This window comes from Diadema setosum, chromosome 4 (assembly GCF_964275005.1).
Source record: "Diadema setosum chromosome 4, eeDiaSeto1, whole genome shotgun sequence".
Lineage (NCBI taxonomy): Eukaryota > Metazoa > Echinodermata > Echinoidea > Diadematoida > Diadematidae > Diadema > Diadema setosum.
In genome coordinates this window covers 39,828,687-39,847,382 of record NC_092688.1, presented here as the reverse complement: position 1 = coordinate 39,847,382, position 18,696 = coordinate 39,828,687, and the positions used below count along the sequence as shown (strand labels likewise).

Below are 18,696 nucleotides of genomic sequence, written 5' to 3'. Positions count from 1 at the left end.
TAATCTGTAATTTCTGTGCATTTAAATTTCTTTCTAATGAGGTTCTGGAGACAATTTGTACTGTAACAGGTTCTGAAAGTTTCGCTCACGGACGTTCTGTCCGAGAAAGGAAAGTTCTGATAATTATAAATATATCACTGCTCATTAAGTTAATGTTACTTGAACATATTACCAAATCACCGAGTCGCTCATACCCAAAAATGAATAACGTTCAGCACTCAATTTACCTGTAATAACAAACGGAAAACGTTTTTGTCACTGATGTCCATTGGTAGAATAAGTCAATGGATTACATAGTAGGAGAAAGAAGAACAGTGCCACTTTTTAGTGACAGATGCTCCAAGTGTTTATCTTTTGAGTATGGTAGCTGCCGTCTCAAAGAGCACACATCTAGTTTTGGTCTCCATAACGGACGTTCGCTGTAATTGTCATAATATCAAATGCCATAATTCATTCTTATTTTTCTCTTCACGACGATTTTTCTCTCATTCCCTAAGTAGCCTGAACATGCTCCGACCAAACAGAAAACAGAAACAAAACAAAACAAAACAAAACAAAACAAATCCGAAAAGTGCTACGCAATCACATTCGGGATAATGACGGAAGAAGTCTGTAATGGGCATGTGTTGAAGAAGAAACGGAAACGTTTCAAAAGGACGTGGAAGCAGCTGAATGAAAATGAGAAGAAACAGAGAAGGGATCGACCTCCAACACAGAGAGAAAAGAATTGCCGGTGCACTCCCGTATACCAAATTCCTCTGAACAAGTTTTGCTTGTTTGTTTGTTTGTATATTTTTTTATTCATCGAAATGCCGTCACAGCGAACAAAAATAGCGCAGTATACATTTATTGTCTGATGAAAACACGCAAATCCTCCGCTTATCATGACATGGTATTTTTTATACTCATCAATGAAAAGCAATGTTAATTTCTATTTTTTTCCAAGATTTTGTTTTCATTTAACATTCAAGAGACAGAGAGATCGTCAATTTGTTTGTGCTTTTGTACGTACTTTGAAAACACATGCTAAAGAAGTAATGATTAAGAATAGGTTTAAGGTTGCACTTTGATACGTTCGCTCTTCCAAAGATTCGTTACTCCGGATGTCCAAAGGATTGTTATTCCGAAAATAAAAAAAAAAATATATATATATTCGTAGTTAATTCAGAAGGTTTCTTATTAAAAATGGTCTTATTCCGAAAGTTTGTTAGTCCGAAAATTAAATACACAAAGGTTCATTATTTTTAGGTCCGTTCTTCTAAAAGTGGAATGGGCCTGATATTCGTTTAGGTGAAAACGGTTATTATGAGGCTTTGAAATTTGGAGGATTTGGTTGTTAACTTGTTTCTCCACATTTGGATAAGCGAACCTGATTTTTCATGTTCCAATTAATAAACCTTTCGATTACCCTTGGGAGATTCCTATCATTTACCGAATAAAAAATGATTATACGAACTCTATCAATTTTCGGATTGACAAATTGTATGAATAAAGAGCCTCCGAAATGACGCGCTACAAAATTTTGTAACAAACCATATGTGACCGTGCACCTCAAAACGAACATAAAGTCCCACACACTGATTTTGCGTGAGGACTGAAAAAAAGTGAATTGGGTCAACCTAACCGAACTTGATTTTTCATATTTTCTGAAAGAGCGGGTCTTCTTTTACATCATGCTTAAATTTGGTATCATAAAACGGGCAGGAAAGTGTGCTTTTTAAGCAGTTTATCTCGAACATTTTTGGTAGAATAGTGTGATTAGGTGTGTCTTTAGAATCTCTTTTTCATTTTTGAAAAACCTTGTCCACACTCTTCAATTTCAACTCTAATAACTTTTGAAAGGATAGTGCTACTGCTTTGAAAGTTGGCATTAATTATGGACAGAATGTGTTAATGAGGCATGCTTATTTTCAGTTTAATCTGATAATCCCTTCATTGTTGTTACTCTGGTGGTTTACTTCCTTTTTTTTGTCCCATTCATCGCACAGCCAGCAGGGTTTGGTAAAGATTAAGCGCTTAAATAGACACCGTGCTTCAGAGCCTCTTTTCTCAGTTCACACTTTTCCTGAGTTTGTGCTTTCTTTCCAATATTTAGATAGGTTAGGAGAGTCCATTATTTTGATTTGAGTTATACATCATCTTAAAGCTTAAAGTCTGCTCTTTCAGAATATGGTCTTAACTAAAAATTCATGTCTGGCGACTTTTTGTTTGTTTTGAGGTGCAGGGTCACGTATTATTGTATAATATCGAAGTCACAAACATCCATCCAAGTTATATGGACTAATTGTGTCTTGTTATGACGAAACTTCGCAGTATCGAACCTAATGTCATTTCTGACTAATATAGCAACACAATTTAATTCTACTCGGTAACAGTGTGTAACACAAGTAGGAAACGCAGAGGGATTTCTTCCTAACGTATTCATTTGCCCTCCCCAGCTAAACGTATTTCTATAACGGAGCACATTTCTTTTGTTTTTCTATGTTAATTCTTTGTCATATTTCGCTGTGAACATGTTCGTTATAAGCAAATTTTGCATTGTAGACTTTAGATAACAAATTTAGGACCTGAATCTTTACTTCGTGATAATGAAATTTTGATAAATATATTCGTTCTCAAGGATGGACTACGTCACTGAGATTACACGTACGTTTGTACGTTCATTTACGAGAGATGGAAAAATGGTTTTCTTTGATTCCTCAGTCTGAGAAGATAAACAAGCTTTTATCATTGAGAATTGGTAATATCTATTCAGGATTTTGCAGAGGAGTTTGTTCTCGACATGAAATTGCTGTTTGTTGTGAGTAGAATGCGTTTCCAACTCAAATGAGCTGCATTGTTCAATATCTTGTTTGTTCCGAACGTCCGTGAGCTATATGCGAACCTCCGTGATGAAAACTATGCTATGTTTGTTGGGCTATAGAGACTGCCAAAATCACATACATCTTAAAAAGGTATGTTATTGTTTGGGAGTGAGGATTAAAGTATGGGATAGTGAAATAAGAGGTCAAAATATTGAGTTTCTGTGAAATGCGCGTAAAGTGGAGAAAGTGTTTAGCGGAAGAGCAACAGAAATGACGAATTTGGTTAATTCATCACTTGTCTACCATTACGTACAAGTTAAGAGTACAAGCTTAATATTCTGCCAACACGTACACATGTTCCTTAAGATATTCCGTTACGATTTTGAACTGAATCAGATCTTTGCAAACTATGTTAAATGGTATTCAAATGTATGTGCAGTACTATTCCTCACGGACGTTCGCTGCTCTGGACATGGTAAACTTTCGCGGTGAATAAAAACTTGTTACTCTGGGAAAATCCTAGTATAATTGGGTTCATATTAAAGCTTGAGTTATATTCTTTCGAGCATGATAGATGATTTGGAGAATTTCTTACATTTTAAATTTTGCCTTGTTTTGGCTCAATTGTACATCGTTCAAAATTCTGACCCATATATATATATATATATATATATATATATATATATATATATAATATATAACGGATATTGAGTGAACATTACTGCAACGTCTGCGAGTCATTCTTCCGTCACACATATACCCAAAGATAATGCAGCACCCACAACCATGCGTACGAGGCCAAGCCCGCTTCCCGTTATATATATATATATATATATATATATATATATATATACATATACATACACATTTTTTTTTTTGTTTTTTTTTTTTTTTGCGTCTAACGACGAAAGAAGTGGTCTGGTAGTTAATCTCTGATTTTCCGGCCTCGGTTACGAGGCCTCGTCGAAAGGCTACAGACGAAATTCAACACCCAGCCGATTCTTCTCTCCAGGCCCTCTGCCATCCGCATTCTCTTCTATGAAATGCGCCCTCCGTGGCGACGAATTCGCCGCCTTTGCCGAGGGCAGGAACATCCAGTACAACCAGCAACTTCTTTTGTCGTTAGAGGGCGTTAATATTCTGGGGAGCAAAATGATTCAGACAGATGATCTGATGCTATTTCGTGCCCAACACTAGCTACCGGAAATATTGTCTACATCTTATACTTTTGAAGTCAAGCTGTTAACCGACTGATTACAAATAGTTAGAGATTACCCATTATCAATTACGTCAAACCTCCTTCGTGATTGAATTTTATTGGATATCACAGTCCAGAATTTGACTGAAATTTCGCAATTAACAGTCCAGTATAACATAATTCGAAAAATTCTTTGAAAACGCAAATTCTATCATGCGAACTGAAATAATCTTTTTCTTTTTCAGCCTGTATTGCCTTTCGTTTTGTTCGCCTGCTACCGTTTCGGAATGGCTGTCTATTTCTTCGCGTTCTTCATAATCAGTGTCGTATACAAAGAGGAGGAGCTGGGCCCGAAGTTCGTCATCTACCTCCCATTTTGGACATATGCTTCCACAACATGTTATGTTTTCCTTGCCTGTTTCAATGTTGTGATGGACCTCAAGAGGAGCAGGACGAATGCAGCATATGAAGGTAGGGAAAGAGCGAAAATTGAAGGGTATGAGGAAGTTAACACGAAAGCAAACAACAGGGCCGGAAAAGCCCCTTAACGGAAACTGACTTTAAGGCGCATTTACACCTGGCTACGGTGCGCCAAAAGGAACCATGTCTTGTTCTTTACAAAAAGAATCAGTAATCCGGTACGAAATCACCCAAAATATTAATCTTATGTCAAAATCAAGAGCAATAAAGACCAACGGGAGGAGATTAATTTTGTAACAAAATTACCGGGGAAGTGATATTGCAGAAGAACCAGGGCCCTGTTTTATCAAGATAAAGTTAGCGTTGATTGTGAAATCAACGCTAACTTTATCCAACTTGAAGTCTGCTATAACTTAAAATCAACTGCAAGTTTCCGTTTTACCAAGAGACTTAATAGTCGATTATAGTTATAGCTCATCACCATGACTTAATTATTGATTTAGTCAAAACTAAAAACACGGGACGAGGCTGGTTTCCGGTACTGTCTGCTTAAAAACAAAACAATACATTAAGCAAAACAAACAACAAAATCATGATTGTTTTCCATGGCCAGGGATTCGTAGTCTGCTAGTGCGACGCAGTATTATTAGCGCTATACAGCCGCTGAATTAGAAGTATTAAGTTTGCAACAAAACCGCAAAATACGCCGTTTTGCGTTGTATTGAAAAAAGTAGGTCGATAGATCTAGCACATCCCGAGCTCAACGAAAATCTGCGTATGCGTGTACCGTAAAGATTCCGCACATACGTAGGATTACTTCAAGTCTTAATTCAATAGGCTGAAGTCCTGTGTGTTTACGTGTAGGATTATGGAAACTTGTGAGAGTGTGGTGATTACAGTAGCTTGTTTTTACCTCTACGGCGCAGATCGGCTTTAAGTAAAGAATAGATCGCAAGTCTACATCATCAACATGTCGAAATTCTAGAATGACTTAGACGCTCTAATCAGCATGCAGTACGCCACTACGTGTTACGGTAAGTACAAACGACTCGCTGAACGTTATCCATATCACACGGTTCCAGTTCCAGTACTGTACTCGGTTACTTGCCTTCTGGCGATAGCTTGATTGGCGGGCTGGCGGCGTGCCGAGGCGCCCTGGTCTGTTTTATGTGTGGGCCCTGTTTTATCAAAAGATTTAAGTCAAAATAATCTATGATTAACCTCTCAAATCAACTCTAAGTCCACTTAATCTATGATTAACTTCCAAGTCCACTTGAAGTCCGTCTTATCAAGACACCCAGAGTTGACATCAACTCCAACTTCCTAAAAATCAACACATAGCCTAAGTTTTCTCAACCGCTCCAAATCTATGATTAACTTAACAGGTGATAAATATCAACTTTAAGTAGAAAATGTCTAGGTAGACTCAATTGTAAGGCAATTTACAGAAGAAAGATGACTGTCACACTTTCCTAGTCTAGCTGGGGTCTTGTCACAAATGTTTGTCTGTTAAATGCTAACCTTTCTCTAACATTTTGTTGCGTTTCTTTCATGTAATTATGGTCTTTTCCTTGCATGAAATTCACGATCGGCACGCATTGCTTAAGCGACTGCTGCACGCAAACGCCCTCGACAGCAGTCGCAATCCCAGCCTGCGCGCCCGGCGCCTCGGCACGCCGTCCGTATGGCAAGCCATATAACTTTTTAAAAACATTTTCTGATATCACGAATTCCCTTTCGTGATATCAAAAATTCGAATTTCTGATATCACAAATTCAATTTTTGATATCACAAATACCCATTGGTTTATCACGTAAAACCAATTTTTGATATCACGAAATCGAATTAGTGATATCACAAATTCAATTCGTGATATCACAAATTCAATTCGAAATATCACGAATTCACATTCTTGATATCAAGAAATACATTTTGTGATATCACTAAATCCAATTTGTGATATCATTAATTTACATGGAATTTCAGCACATATCTTTCGCAAAGAAATAATTTGATTTCGAGCATTTTTGCGCTGAAATTCAACCGTAAATTCTAGCGTTTGTTGAGGGCAGAAATACACAGGGAATTCGAGCTTTAGTTCAGTGCAGAAAACCAACGGGAATTTGAGCGTTAGTTGAGCGCAGAAATACACACGGAATTCGAGCATTAGTTTTGCGCTGAAATTCAGCTGTGAATTCGAGCGTTAGTTGAGAGCAGAAATACACGGGGAATTCGAGCATTAGTTTTGCGCTGAAATTCAACTGTGAATTCGAGCCTTAGTTGAGCGCAGAAATACACGGGGAATTCGAGCATTAGTTTTGCGCTGAAATTCAGCTGTGAATTCGAGCGTTAGTTGAGCGCAGAAATACACAGGGAATTCGAGCATTAGTTTTGCGCTGAAATTCAACTGAATTCGAGCCTTAGTTGAGCGCAGAAATACACAGGGAATTCGAGCATTAGTTTTGCGCTGAAATTCAGCTGTGAATTCGAGCGTTAGTTGAGCGCAGAAATACACAGGGAATTGGAGCATTAGTTTTGCGCTGAAATTCAACTGTGAATTCGAGCGTTAGTTGCATGAGCGCAGAAATACACAGGGAATTCGAGCATTAGTTTTGCGCTGTAATCCAACTGTGAATTCGAGCGTTAGTTGAGCGCAGAAATACACAGGGATTTCGAGCATTAGTTTTGCGCTGAAATTCAACAATGAATTCGAGCGTTAGTTGAGCACAGAAATACACTGTGAATTCGAGCATTAGTTAAGCGCAGATATTCCTATGGAATTTCAGGTGTTATCTTTCCATAGTATATAACAATAGTTACAAAAAAAAAAAAAAAAAAAAAAAAAAAAAACCCTAAATGAAGAGTTTGGGCAACTCGTCTTCATTTAAAGTGATTAGGAATTGGTTTTAAAAGAATCGATGAAAATAAATCGTTTAGCAACATATCTAAAATGGCATTATTGATATGAAGGGTTTGTTTACAAAAACCGATAAGTCCATTTTTGAAGATTTTAAAGTACGATCTCTGTCATAAAGTACAAAATAATACCTTTTAAATGATATATTGGTCACTACATATAAAGGTATATTTTTGAAGTTATGGTCAAAAGAAGCAAACATTTTCTGATTATTCTCCTTATTTTTCTTGACCTTTAATCGCAAATATCTCCATTTGGCAAATATAGACTTATCGGTTTTTGCAAACAAACTCTTCATATGTTGTCAATTACTTCAAAGTCATTATTATATTCTCTTTTTTTTTTCTCCATTTCTCGCCACTGATTTGGCAGAGACTGGTTGACTTACAACTTTTGTTTGCGTTTCTCTTTACTCTGTCATGTGAAAGATACTCTCTCCCGACCTCCCCCTGTTACTCCTCCGAGTTAATAAGAGAGATTTCTCATTGCGCAGATTAACAAAACTGAAGTCCTTCGTACCACTACTTTTCCTTACTACAAATTCTAACTGTTTGTTTGCCATGCATACTGCTGCATAAACTCCTCATGAGATCTGGATATCTTCACTCTTCTTGATCTGGTCTGAAGACTTTTGGACTTGTGCATAGATTCCAGTTTTGTTCTCTCCGGTTTTGGTTCTTGAATAAACTTGCCTATGATTACACCGACACCAGTGGTGGACATTAAATTGGCAAGTTTACGACTCCCTCTAGTACCCCGCATGACTCACAGTCTCTCTCTCTCTCTCTCTCTCTCTCTCTCTCTCTTATTCTCCGCTGCTGACATACACCAGGGCGGTGAACCTCCCTGCATACACAGACCAGAGGATAGATTGCCCTCGGTCGGTCCTCCGCAATACAAACACATGGTATATGCTTTTATAACACACATACACATACAACCACACATAATTATCATCGATTTGGTGGAAGAGTCTTACTGTAAAGGGGATTACCACATGAAAAATGTATCATAATTAACAATAATGTAGTAATAGATGACAATTTCAGGACCAAAACGATGAATTAAATGCAGGCCCTAAGTGAACATAGTATCATTGAATTCATGATAACATGTTGCAAAACAATTGATTTGTATCAATAATTCATCGAATATACCTTGACGATCATTTAGGGAATGATGGATGTGTAAATCTTTCATATATAGTTATTGGTATTTTGAACATTGTTCTAAAAAAAGTTAGCAGTAGTATACCTTCCATCAGCTCAAAAGTAATGTTCCAATTCCCTGTGATTTTTCTGCACTAAAATAAAAACAAACAAAACCGCTCGAATTCACAGTTGAACTCCAGGGCAAAACTAACGCTCGAATTCCCTTTGTATTTCTGCGCTTAACTAATGCTCGAATTCACAGCGATTTTCTGCACTAAACTGACGCTCGAACTCCCTGTGTATTTCAGCGCTCAACTAACGCTCGAATTCACTTTGTATTTCTGCGCTCAACTAATGCTCGAATTCACAGCGATTTTCTGCGCTGAACTAACGCTCGAAATCCCTTTGTATTTCTGCGCTCAACTAACGCTCGAATTCACAGTTGAATTTCAGTGCAAAACTAATGCTCGAATTCACTTTGTATTTCTGCGCTCAATTAACGCTCGAATTCACAGCGATTTACTGCACTGAACTAACGCTCGAATTCCCTTTGTATTTCTGCGCTCAACTAACGCTCGAATTCACAGTTGAATTTCAGCGCAAAACTAATGCTCGAATTCACTTTGTATTTCTGCGCTCAACTAAGGCTCGAATTCACAGGGATTTACTGCACTGAATTAACGCTCGAATTCACAGGGATTTACTGCACTGAATTAACGCTCGAATTCCCTGTGTATTTCTGCGCTCAACTAACGCTCGAATTCACAGTTGAATTTCAGCGGAAAACTAACGCTCGAATTCACTTTGTATTTCTGCGCTCAACTAACGTTCGAATTCACAGGGATTTACTGCACTGAACTAACGCTCGAATTCCCGTGTATTTCAGCGGAAAACTAACGCTCGAATTCCCAGTGAATTACTGATATCACAAATTCGATTTTGTGATATCAATAATTCAATTCGTGATATCACAAAATGGAATTTGTGATATCAGAAATTCGCATTTGTGATATCACAAATAAGAATTCTTGATATCACAAATTCAAATTAGTGATATCACAAATGTATTTCGTGATATCACAAATTCGAATTTGTGATATCAAAAAATCATTTTGTGATATCACGAATTACCATTGGTTTTTCACGTGAAACCTATTTTTGATATCAAGAATTCGAATTTCTGATATCACAAATTCGTTTAGAGATATCTCAAATTGAATTTTAGATATCACAAATTCAAATTTCTGATATCACAAATTGAATTTGTGATATCAAGAATGGATTTTGTGATATCACAAATTCGATTTCTTGATATCACAAATTAAGTTCATGTGCTACACTTAAGGGAATTTGTGATATCACAAATTTAATTCTTGACATCACAAATTGAATTCTTGATATCAAAAATTAGATTTTTTGATATCACAAAATGGAATTTGTGATATCAGAAATTAACTTTAAATGTAAAAAAGGCTTGCCATACGTCCGCCCGCCAATCAAGCTATCGCCAGCAAGCAAGTAGCCGAGTACAGTACTGGAACTGGAACAGCGTCTGTGTACCAGAAGTAATGCATATCTTGCCAAATTAAAGAACCCATATGTCGTCGGAGTTTTCACGAACTGACGCTATTTCGATTTTGGTCAAAATTTTCAAAATCAAGATATTGGTACCAAATGAAAGTGCTTTCAAAACTCTACCAAATCCCAAAATTTTAGATCACAAAATTAATTATTCTTAATGTTATCAAAGAAAGAAAAAAACGACGGTACTCGAAATATCGAGAAATTGAGAAAAAGGAGTTTCACGAACCGACGCACGAAAGATACGCCGGTTCGTAAAACCCGAATTGCTACGGTGAAGAGCAATGCGGGTTTTACGAACCGTCGCAGTTGCATTACTTTGAGCTTTGTTCAACTTACTGGCCTAGAATTAGGTTTTGACCCTAATCCAGATCTCAGAGTGAGAACCAAACCTTCTGAAAGATGAATGACGGCCTAAACCAGCCCACTGTCCACGAGTGAAGTAAATGGTAAGCTATAATCCTATTAAAATCATGCTCAAAATAACAGTTTCAGTTGGACTACCATAACCATTAATTGCGGTAGTGTGTAGTCCCATGTATTCAATCGCGTGATGCTTATGAAGCCTAGTCTGTAAACGCCATCCAATTTCAAATTAGATCCCAAATCATATTATTTATTGTTTCTTTTCAACTTATGTCGTTACTTCTGAGACTACTGAGTACTGTAGTCGTAACGTCTCTGTGCAAGACATGCAGATTGCAAGATTTCAAAGTCTCGAAGACACTAAAAGCCTTGACTTTTGAGTTGAAAATGAAATCATGAGATTGACAAAGTAGGCGTACTAAACTAAAAAAAAAAAGTCTAACAGTAAAACTCAAAGGAAGAGTAAAGAATAAAGTTAGACATGTTAGACTTTTACTTTCAAGTCTAACTATTAAGTCTAAGTTAAGACTTTACTTGTAATACCAGTTACTAAAACTAAGATCAGCTGAAGTCTAAGACCAAGTCAAATTAACACAGTTCAGAGCCATACCGGTAGTCTAGCTCTAGATCTACATCTAGACTAGTGGTAATAGTAGGTAGAGTCCACCCATTTTTCCCCCAATCTTTACTGGTCCATTCCTGAAAAAGTTACTGGTCAGTGTCCAACAGTGATTTTTCCTGGTCAGGGACCGTCGGACCAGTGCCAGTGTGCAGCGTTGGTGTAGATGTCATCTATGACAGTATGTGGTCTAGTGATACTACCTAAACACTACGAGTACTCTACAGGTTAGGTGGCTTTCCTGTACAGTGCAGTGTTAAAGTATACTTGTGAATTCAGCCCTAGTACCGTACTGTGTGTAGTGTATGTCTAACGTTAGTTCGAGTGGAGTACCTAAGCACAGCGGTGGGGCTTTTTTCCCCTAAAACTTGTGAATGTGGCCCAACCAAATGGCGTTTATATATTTACGCTTGATTGATAGTGATACAGTGGCGCTGTCGATTTCCATAGCAGCCATACATAATCTTTTGTCCTTTCTTCTTTCCTTTTTTCCCTTTGTTCTTTCACTCTTTTTATTCTTGGAATCGAAGGACTTCCTAACAAATGTCCCTCGACTGATTTAACCAGGACTCTTGAGTCCTGGTAAACCTAACCTTAGTAACCATTAACGTTTGTTAGGCCTAACATAACAGTAACACTGACTTAGCCCTGTATTGACTTTGTCTTTGGCAGACTTACTGAGATGGCGAGTCTCACTCTTTAACGTTAGTCTAAACGTAGTCGCTAGATCTGTCAGTGTCAGTGTCACCGGTTATTGTATATGGTGCCATCTCTAACGTACTTTAACAAGTTGATGTTAGTTATCTATGTCAACTTACTGATTTAGTAATAGTGGTACTGTCATCCTGTTGGACATCGCCGAAATATCATCCGTGACGTGTTAATTTCATGTCACAAAGACAAAAGTTGCCAAGATCTAATAGTATTAGATGTCTAGATTTAGATGTAGTCTAGATCTAAGTAATATGAAATCTGTGTAACTTAAAAGTGAAAGGTCTAGACTTCACTTAGTCTATAATTAGACCAGACATTCATGAGGCAAAGGCCTATTTAGTAGATCTGTTCTTATTCTATTTTAATGTCAATTCCTGCTAACTCGCCACGTGTTATTCCTAAGGCCAAGGACTTCCGGGTTAGTGTTTTTTTTTTTTTTTTTTTAGATAAATACCAAACAGCAGACGTGTTTCATTTGCATTCTTGCACAGACTTCATGAAAATATGTGCAGTATCAAAGAAATATGATGCACATGACAATGCCACTGTTTTATAGGTGAATGGTTAATACCTTTAAAAGCTGAATGATAATGTAGAGTCTAGGTCTAATTAAGATGATACAGTCTCTTATAAGAAACAGGTTTGATTGTCATAGACTGTTTCCCAAATGCAGGTAGTAATATTCAGCTACTTCAATGCAATGCCTTGTTTACAAGTACATGTAGATTTATATTCATGTGAATGATAATTCAGTTTCTACATGAGACTTACTAAGTGCTAGACATAAGATCTTGCATCATTAAAATGTGTAAATGACGAGACAATTTGAATATGGAGCAAAGACGAACAGCCGTATATTTTGACATTCTTTGATCCTGCATAGGCCTACCATTTTTAATTTTACCATGTTTGATATAAATAGAGCAAAATAATTTCAACTTCAGTTTTGTTGGCTGATTTTTTTTTTCTTCTCAAAATTAAAGTTGTATCTTGTACCATGATGTTTGATTTTAATCAAAAGTTCTTAATTTCTTTCTTTTCTTTCAGATGACTGGTGCCATGTAGTAGCGAAGAACTGGACTGTCTCAGAAAAGAAAAGAAAAAGTACAGGGTCGTGTACATCATCAACGGATGTGAATACAATGGTAATTAGAGTCTAGGTCTAATCAAGATGTTAAAGTCTCTGATAATAAAGAAGTTTGATTGTCGTAGACTGTTTCCCAAATGAAGTTAGTAATATTCAGCTTTTTCAAAGCAATGCCTTATTTACAAGGACATGTAGATTTATTCATGTGAATGATAATTTAATTTCTACATGAGACTTACTAAGTGCTAGACATAAGATCTTGCATCATTAAAATATGTAAAAGGCGAGACAATTTGAATATGCATCAAAGACGAACAGCAGTATTTTTTGACATTCTTTGATCCTGTATACCATTTTGTTTTATGTTTAATATAAATAGAGCAAAATGATTTCAACTACAGCTTAGTTGGCTGATTTCTTTTTCTCAAAATGAAAGTTGTATCTTGTATCATGATGTTTGATTTTAATCGAAAGTTCTTAATTTCTGTCTTTTCTTTCACATGACTGATGCCATGCAGTAGCGAAGAGCTGGACTGTTTCAGAGAAGAAAAAAAGTACAGCATCGTGCTTATCATCAAGGAATGTGAATACAATGGCTTAAGAAAGAAGACAATCTACTGATAGGATAGAAGGGAGAACTTGGGATGAAGGGCGACAACATAAGGACGGTATATCTACATCAAAATGTGATTGTAAAGTGGAAACATGAAAAAAGATTCTAAGATTGAAGGTGAAAACATGCATTCCATTCTGTGATGTCGTAATTACAATTTTGCTACACTTTGATAACACTACTGAGAGACATTTATATCAAGGCAAGCTTCATGTGGATGTTAGATTTTCTTTAAGTGTTCATGGTATGTATTTCATGATAATAAATCTTGAAGGTTTTGTGTGGTAATCATAACCTTGTGATACATCTTGATAAATTTCTAAGTGCACATTGGCAATATTCAGATGATGCTGTAATCAGATGAAGTTAGATGGTTGAATAATCATTGCATAGTTGTAATAGTTATCGACTGAGGATTAACATGCCCTTCACTGATTTATTTTTCGTAAACGGTGATAATTGCGAGAGTCAATCTAAATTGTCGGGGGCATAACCAAATGTGTCACACTGTCAAAATGTGTATACCAGAAACTTTTCGCTCGCTGTACGAATTTTCACAGAAAACAGATTTATGAGAGTCACAAATGGTAGCTTAGACCCATTAACAAAAAGTTCCAGCTTCATCTTACCATGTTCATGATACATGTTCATCTACATTTTGCAAACATTCTGAATGTTGATTGAGACATGTTATACATGTATGTATTTTTATGAAATTAATGCAACAAATAATCAAATATGCATCTCTGCTAGATTATAATATTAATCCAGTTAATGACATGCCAAACCCACCTCAAACTGTAATTCATTCTATTCTCCTTTATTCTTTTATTTATTATTTTGTTGTCTTCAACCCACTTTGAATGTGTTACGTATGATTCTTATAAACATGGGAAATGCACTCCATATAACTGATAGGACTTATAACAAATTAACAAAACCATAACCACTAGACCACCGGGATGCCCTAGCACTACCTTTAGACATGAATGATTAAATATAGAAGGGCTTGGGGGCGCTTCGAAGTTAACTGCTCTTATTAAATATGCACATGTCATTTGCAACTCGACTACAGATGATTAAACGCACTGAAATTCTTACTTTAAATAATATTCATAATCTGTTTTTTTTTTTTTCTTTAATAGCTTGGGATGTACACTTCATACACTGTATCGGTCTACATTTCGCCTACAATATGGAATTCTTTACTTCGAGACGTTTGTTTTTTACAAAAGAAAATTAAGAGTCCTTTAAAGGTGCTGTAAAACAGTGGCGTGTTTTTTTTTTTTTTTTTTTTTTTGGGGGGGGGAGGGGAGTCAAATTAGCCTTGGCCCCTCTCCACCGTCCTTTTTTTTTTCCCCTTTGGCTGCATTTTTTTTTAGTCATCACATGAAAATTTGTCTGCATCCACCCCGTAGTTTTGCCGATGACCTTTCTTTTTAATTATCTTAACCACACACAATTTTGGCCGAATTTCCCCACCCCTCTTGTGAATTTGCTAGCACATGTGTTTATGGTACTGGTGGATTAAGGATTCGGAGGGGGGGGGGGGTCGGCCAAAATTTCTCTTTTCTCATATGTAACAAGCCTTCGGGGCGAAAGGCTGATATTATGGGCTTTCTACACACATTTTTAGATGCTAATTATTGGTTAATATGAGCACGATCATTTATGTTGTGATTAATTTGTTTCCTTTTCATATATGTATGACTTCTATTAGAGACTTAATTGGCTTGGCACTCCTTACATCGACCTATTTTAGACACCCATTTCCTTCTCTCTCTCTTGCTTTTTCTCTACTGTCCTGTGAATAGTGTAACTACATGTAAATGCAGTACCTCTTCTCTTTTGTGTGATATACATCAAGTTTCCATCTGAGCATAATGTGTGTTGCAGCACTCTCAAGCTTCATGAATATGCAGCAACATCTTTTTATGTTCATATACATAATTATGCTTGATATATTAATTTGAGAATGTTATTCTTTCTTTTGTATATGTTCCGTCCGCACTCTATAGATGTAAATGTACATTGTAAGATTTGGTGCGCATGTTCGAACTGTGTTTCTCTTTTTGTGAACACACAAGAACTGATGTAATAATGAAGTTGAATTACGCATATTCTTTAATATTGATTCCATCTCCATTTGCCATTAGATATTTATTGATTTATGGAGCTCTTCCACAATTGTTATCCTTCCCATTGTCATTACTCATCTCTGAATAATTCAAATTTGATACTTTATTGAGAACCTATGTTTCTTCGATTACATAATGTACCTCTTCATTATATTGCTGCAAAAGGCATAATAAAACATGACCATTGTTATATATTTAAAATGAAGCTTGAAATTCTGATAATTTTGATATTTATGTATTTTTAGGAGTTTATCAGTTTCGAAGAGTGCATGCAGGATGAGTTTTATGTTGTTATATGATCAAGTGCAGCTATCAAAGAATCTGTTCAGCAGGAAAGAGAAAGATGGAAAATGAGGAATTATGAGTGAATTCGCATGCAAGCCAAATGACAATAATGACACCGATAAAAATTGTGACAAAGTAAAAGTCACAAATAATGTGGAATAATAAGAAATAAAGAAATTAATAGATTATTTCAGAGAAAGAAATAACAGAGTGCATGAGTATGAAAGATGAGTAAATGCAAGTAATCATTACTGACTGGCACATCTTTTTCCCTATATTTAGCGGTATCCTTCATCTTAGAACAAACATTCATAATTATTATGAAAGAAGTGAACTGAATTTGAATTAAAAATTATGTGAAAAATAAAGAAAGTAAGTTAAAAAAGTAAAAAAAAAAAAAAACAGTAAAAAGTAAAAAAATATGAAACACAGTATACCGAGTACATATTAATTACCAAATGATAAATGTCCACATGCAAAAGTGTTGAATAATATATCCACACAAAAAAGGAGGGGGGAGGGCAAAGAAATCTTTGGAGCGATCAACATCAGCTCTAATAACAATGCTAAATGAAGATGAAAACAAGGACAACACGCTTTTTAGAACAATTAAGAGAAACTGGCTTATATTATCATCTTAATTATCACCTAATGTATTATAATCATCACAATAATCATTACATGACTATTAATTTCAATTAATAAGGTTATTGTTGATAAGCAGGTATAGCCCTAATAGTATTTGTATGTAAACACATACGAAAATGAAATAGCGACGGTTCGTAAATACACGCGTATTGCACGTTACCTATTGTGCAGGCCCTACAGCGCGGGTCTCACGAACCGGCGTAATACAACTTACGTCGGTTCGTGAGACCCGCGCTTAAGTACATGACCTATGGTGCGCGCAAGAAACGATGGATTTACGAACCGACGCAGTGAGTTTGAAGACAGAAATATCGTAATTCTTTTGAATTCACACTAAAATTACACTATGGATAGAAAGAACAACTTCCACTCTCATCACCCTGTCAAAATTTTCACACACAAGACAGGAAAAGTCATTGAAAACGTTGTCTAAAACTTGTGAGATCTTTAAATGCGATTTTCTCAGAATTGCATTTTCGCTCAAAAACGAAATAGCGTCGGTTCGTGGTAACACCGACGATGTGAGGAAACCAGTGATTTCTGACGTGCGTAAGCCTACGTAGAGCTAGTTTGGCAATAGATAGTAATTAAGAGTTTAGTAGGCATATACAGAAAATAAAGAGTTTAATTCTATATAGCACCGAGTACGACAATAACTCGAGATCCAGCTTAACGTTAGGCCCAACTGGTTATAGATAACGTTCAGCGAGTCGTTTGTACTTACCGTAACACGTAGTGGCGGACTGCTGATTAGAGCGTCTAAGTCATTCTAGAATTTCGACATGTTGATGATGTAGACATGCGATCTATCTTTACAAAGCTGTAGGTAGACTCAATTGTAAGGCAATTTACAGAAGAAAGATGACTGTCACACTTTCCTTGTCTAGCTGGGGTCTTGTCACAAATGATTGTCTGTTAACTGCTCACCTTTCTCTAACATTTTGTTGCGTTTCTTTCATGTAATTATGGTCTTTTCCTTGCATGAAATTCACGATCGGCACGCATTGCTTACACGTCTGCTGCACGCAAACACCCTCGACAGCAGTCGCAATCCCAGCCTGCGTGCCCGCCGCCTCGGCCCGCCGCCCACCCGCCAATCAAGCTATCGCCAGCAAGCAAGTAACCGAGTACGGCACTGTGACTGGAACCGCGTCTGTGTGTAATGCATATCTTGCCAAAGAACCCATATGCGAGGAAACCAGTGATTTCTGACGTGCGTAGACTAGTTCGGCTATAGACTAATTAAGAGTTCAGTAGACATATACAGAAAATAAGGAGTTTAATTCTATATAGCACCGAGTACGACAGTACACTGTAACTTCGGATAACGTTCAGCGAGTCGTTTGTACTTACCGTAACACGTAGTGGCGTACTGCTGATTAGAGCGTCTAAGTCGATCTAGAGTAAAATATCCCGTTTGCGGCAGTTTAAGCATTGTTAAGGGTATTTCCAACTTGTAAACAAATCAGGCAAATTATTTTCAACCATTTCATATATCATAGACAAGATTATTCATTAACGCAATTGTTTTCGTAAAAGAAATTTACCATTGACCAACGCAGTTTTCATGATTTACCGGGGCAAAACTCGGCACAATTTTTGCCGATAAGGGCGATATGCGACGTAGTATTTCTGCTTGCGACACGATGTACAATCCTTATGCAATACGCGCGTGCTCCGCGATCTTTAGCTGAACGCCTTCACATGTCTCGCGAACATTGCGTAAGCGCCAATCCCCATTGCGAAAGCACGTGAAAATAGCGGGCGCACATGCATTGGCCGCAAAGAAGATCGCAATTCTGGCGGTGTTGTTGATGTCTTTCTCGTCTTTTTCTCATTTTTTTTTTCGATGGTAACATCCACTTTCCGAAAAAAAAAATGGCGGCCCACATCGGCTCGTGAAAGTTCTATTTTACGTGAGGATATGTTTTGAAAATCCATGAACATCGAGAAAACGACAAAAAAATCCAGTTTCTTGGACCATTGTTTCTTATAAACTGTTATGTTAAGAAGTACCGAAAATTTCATTTTGGATGCGATATGTTGTCATTTAGGTGAGAAAATTTCACTTTCGTCAGAGATCGTGCCCATTTTATCGGTTGGTTTTTGTTGATTGCTAATGTGTTAGTATATGAGTAGTGTGCATGTAACAGTG

At 36.8% G+C, this 18,696-nt stretch overlaps 1 protein-coding gene across 1 annotated transcript in view; it reads left to right on the top strand.

Annotated features, from left to right (window-relative positions):
* The window catches only part of LOC140227864 (uncharacterized), a 110,028-nt gene that overhangs the window by 40,467 nt on the left and 50,865 nt on the right, over positions 1-18,696 (top strand). Inside the window, exon 4 of the mRNA XM_072308253.1 lies at positions 4,248-4,473. Within this exon, the coding sequence (XP_072164354.1) occupies positions 4,248-4,473 (226 nt within the window). The remainder of the gene's footprint in view (positions 1-4,247; positions 4,474-18,696) is intronic.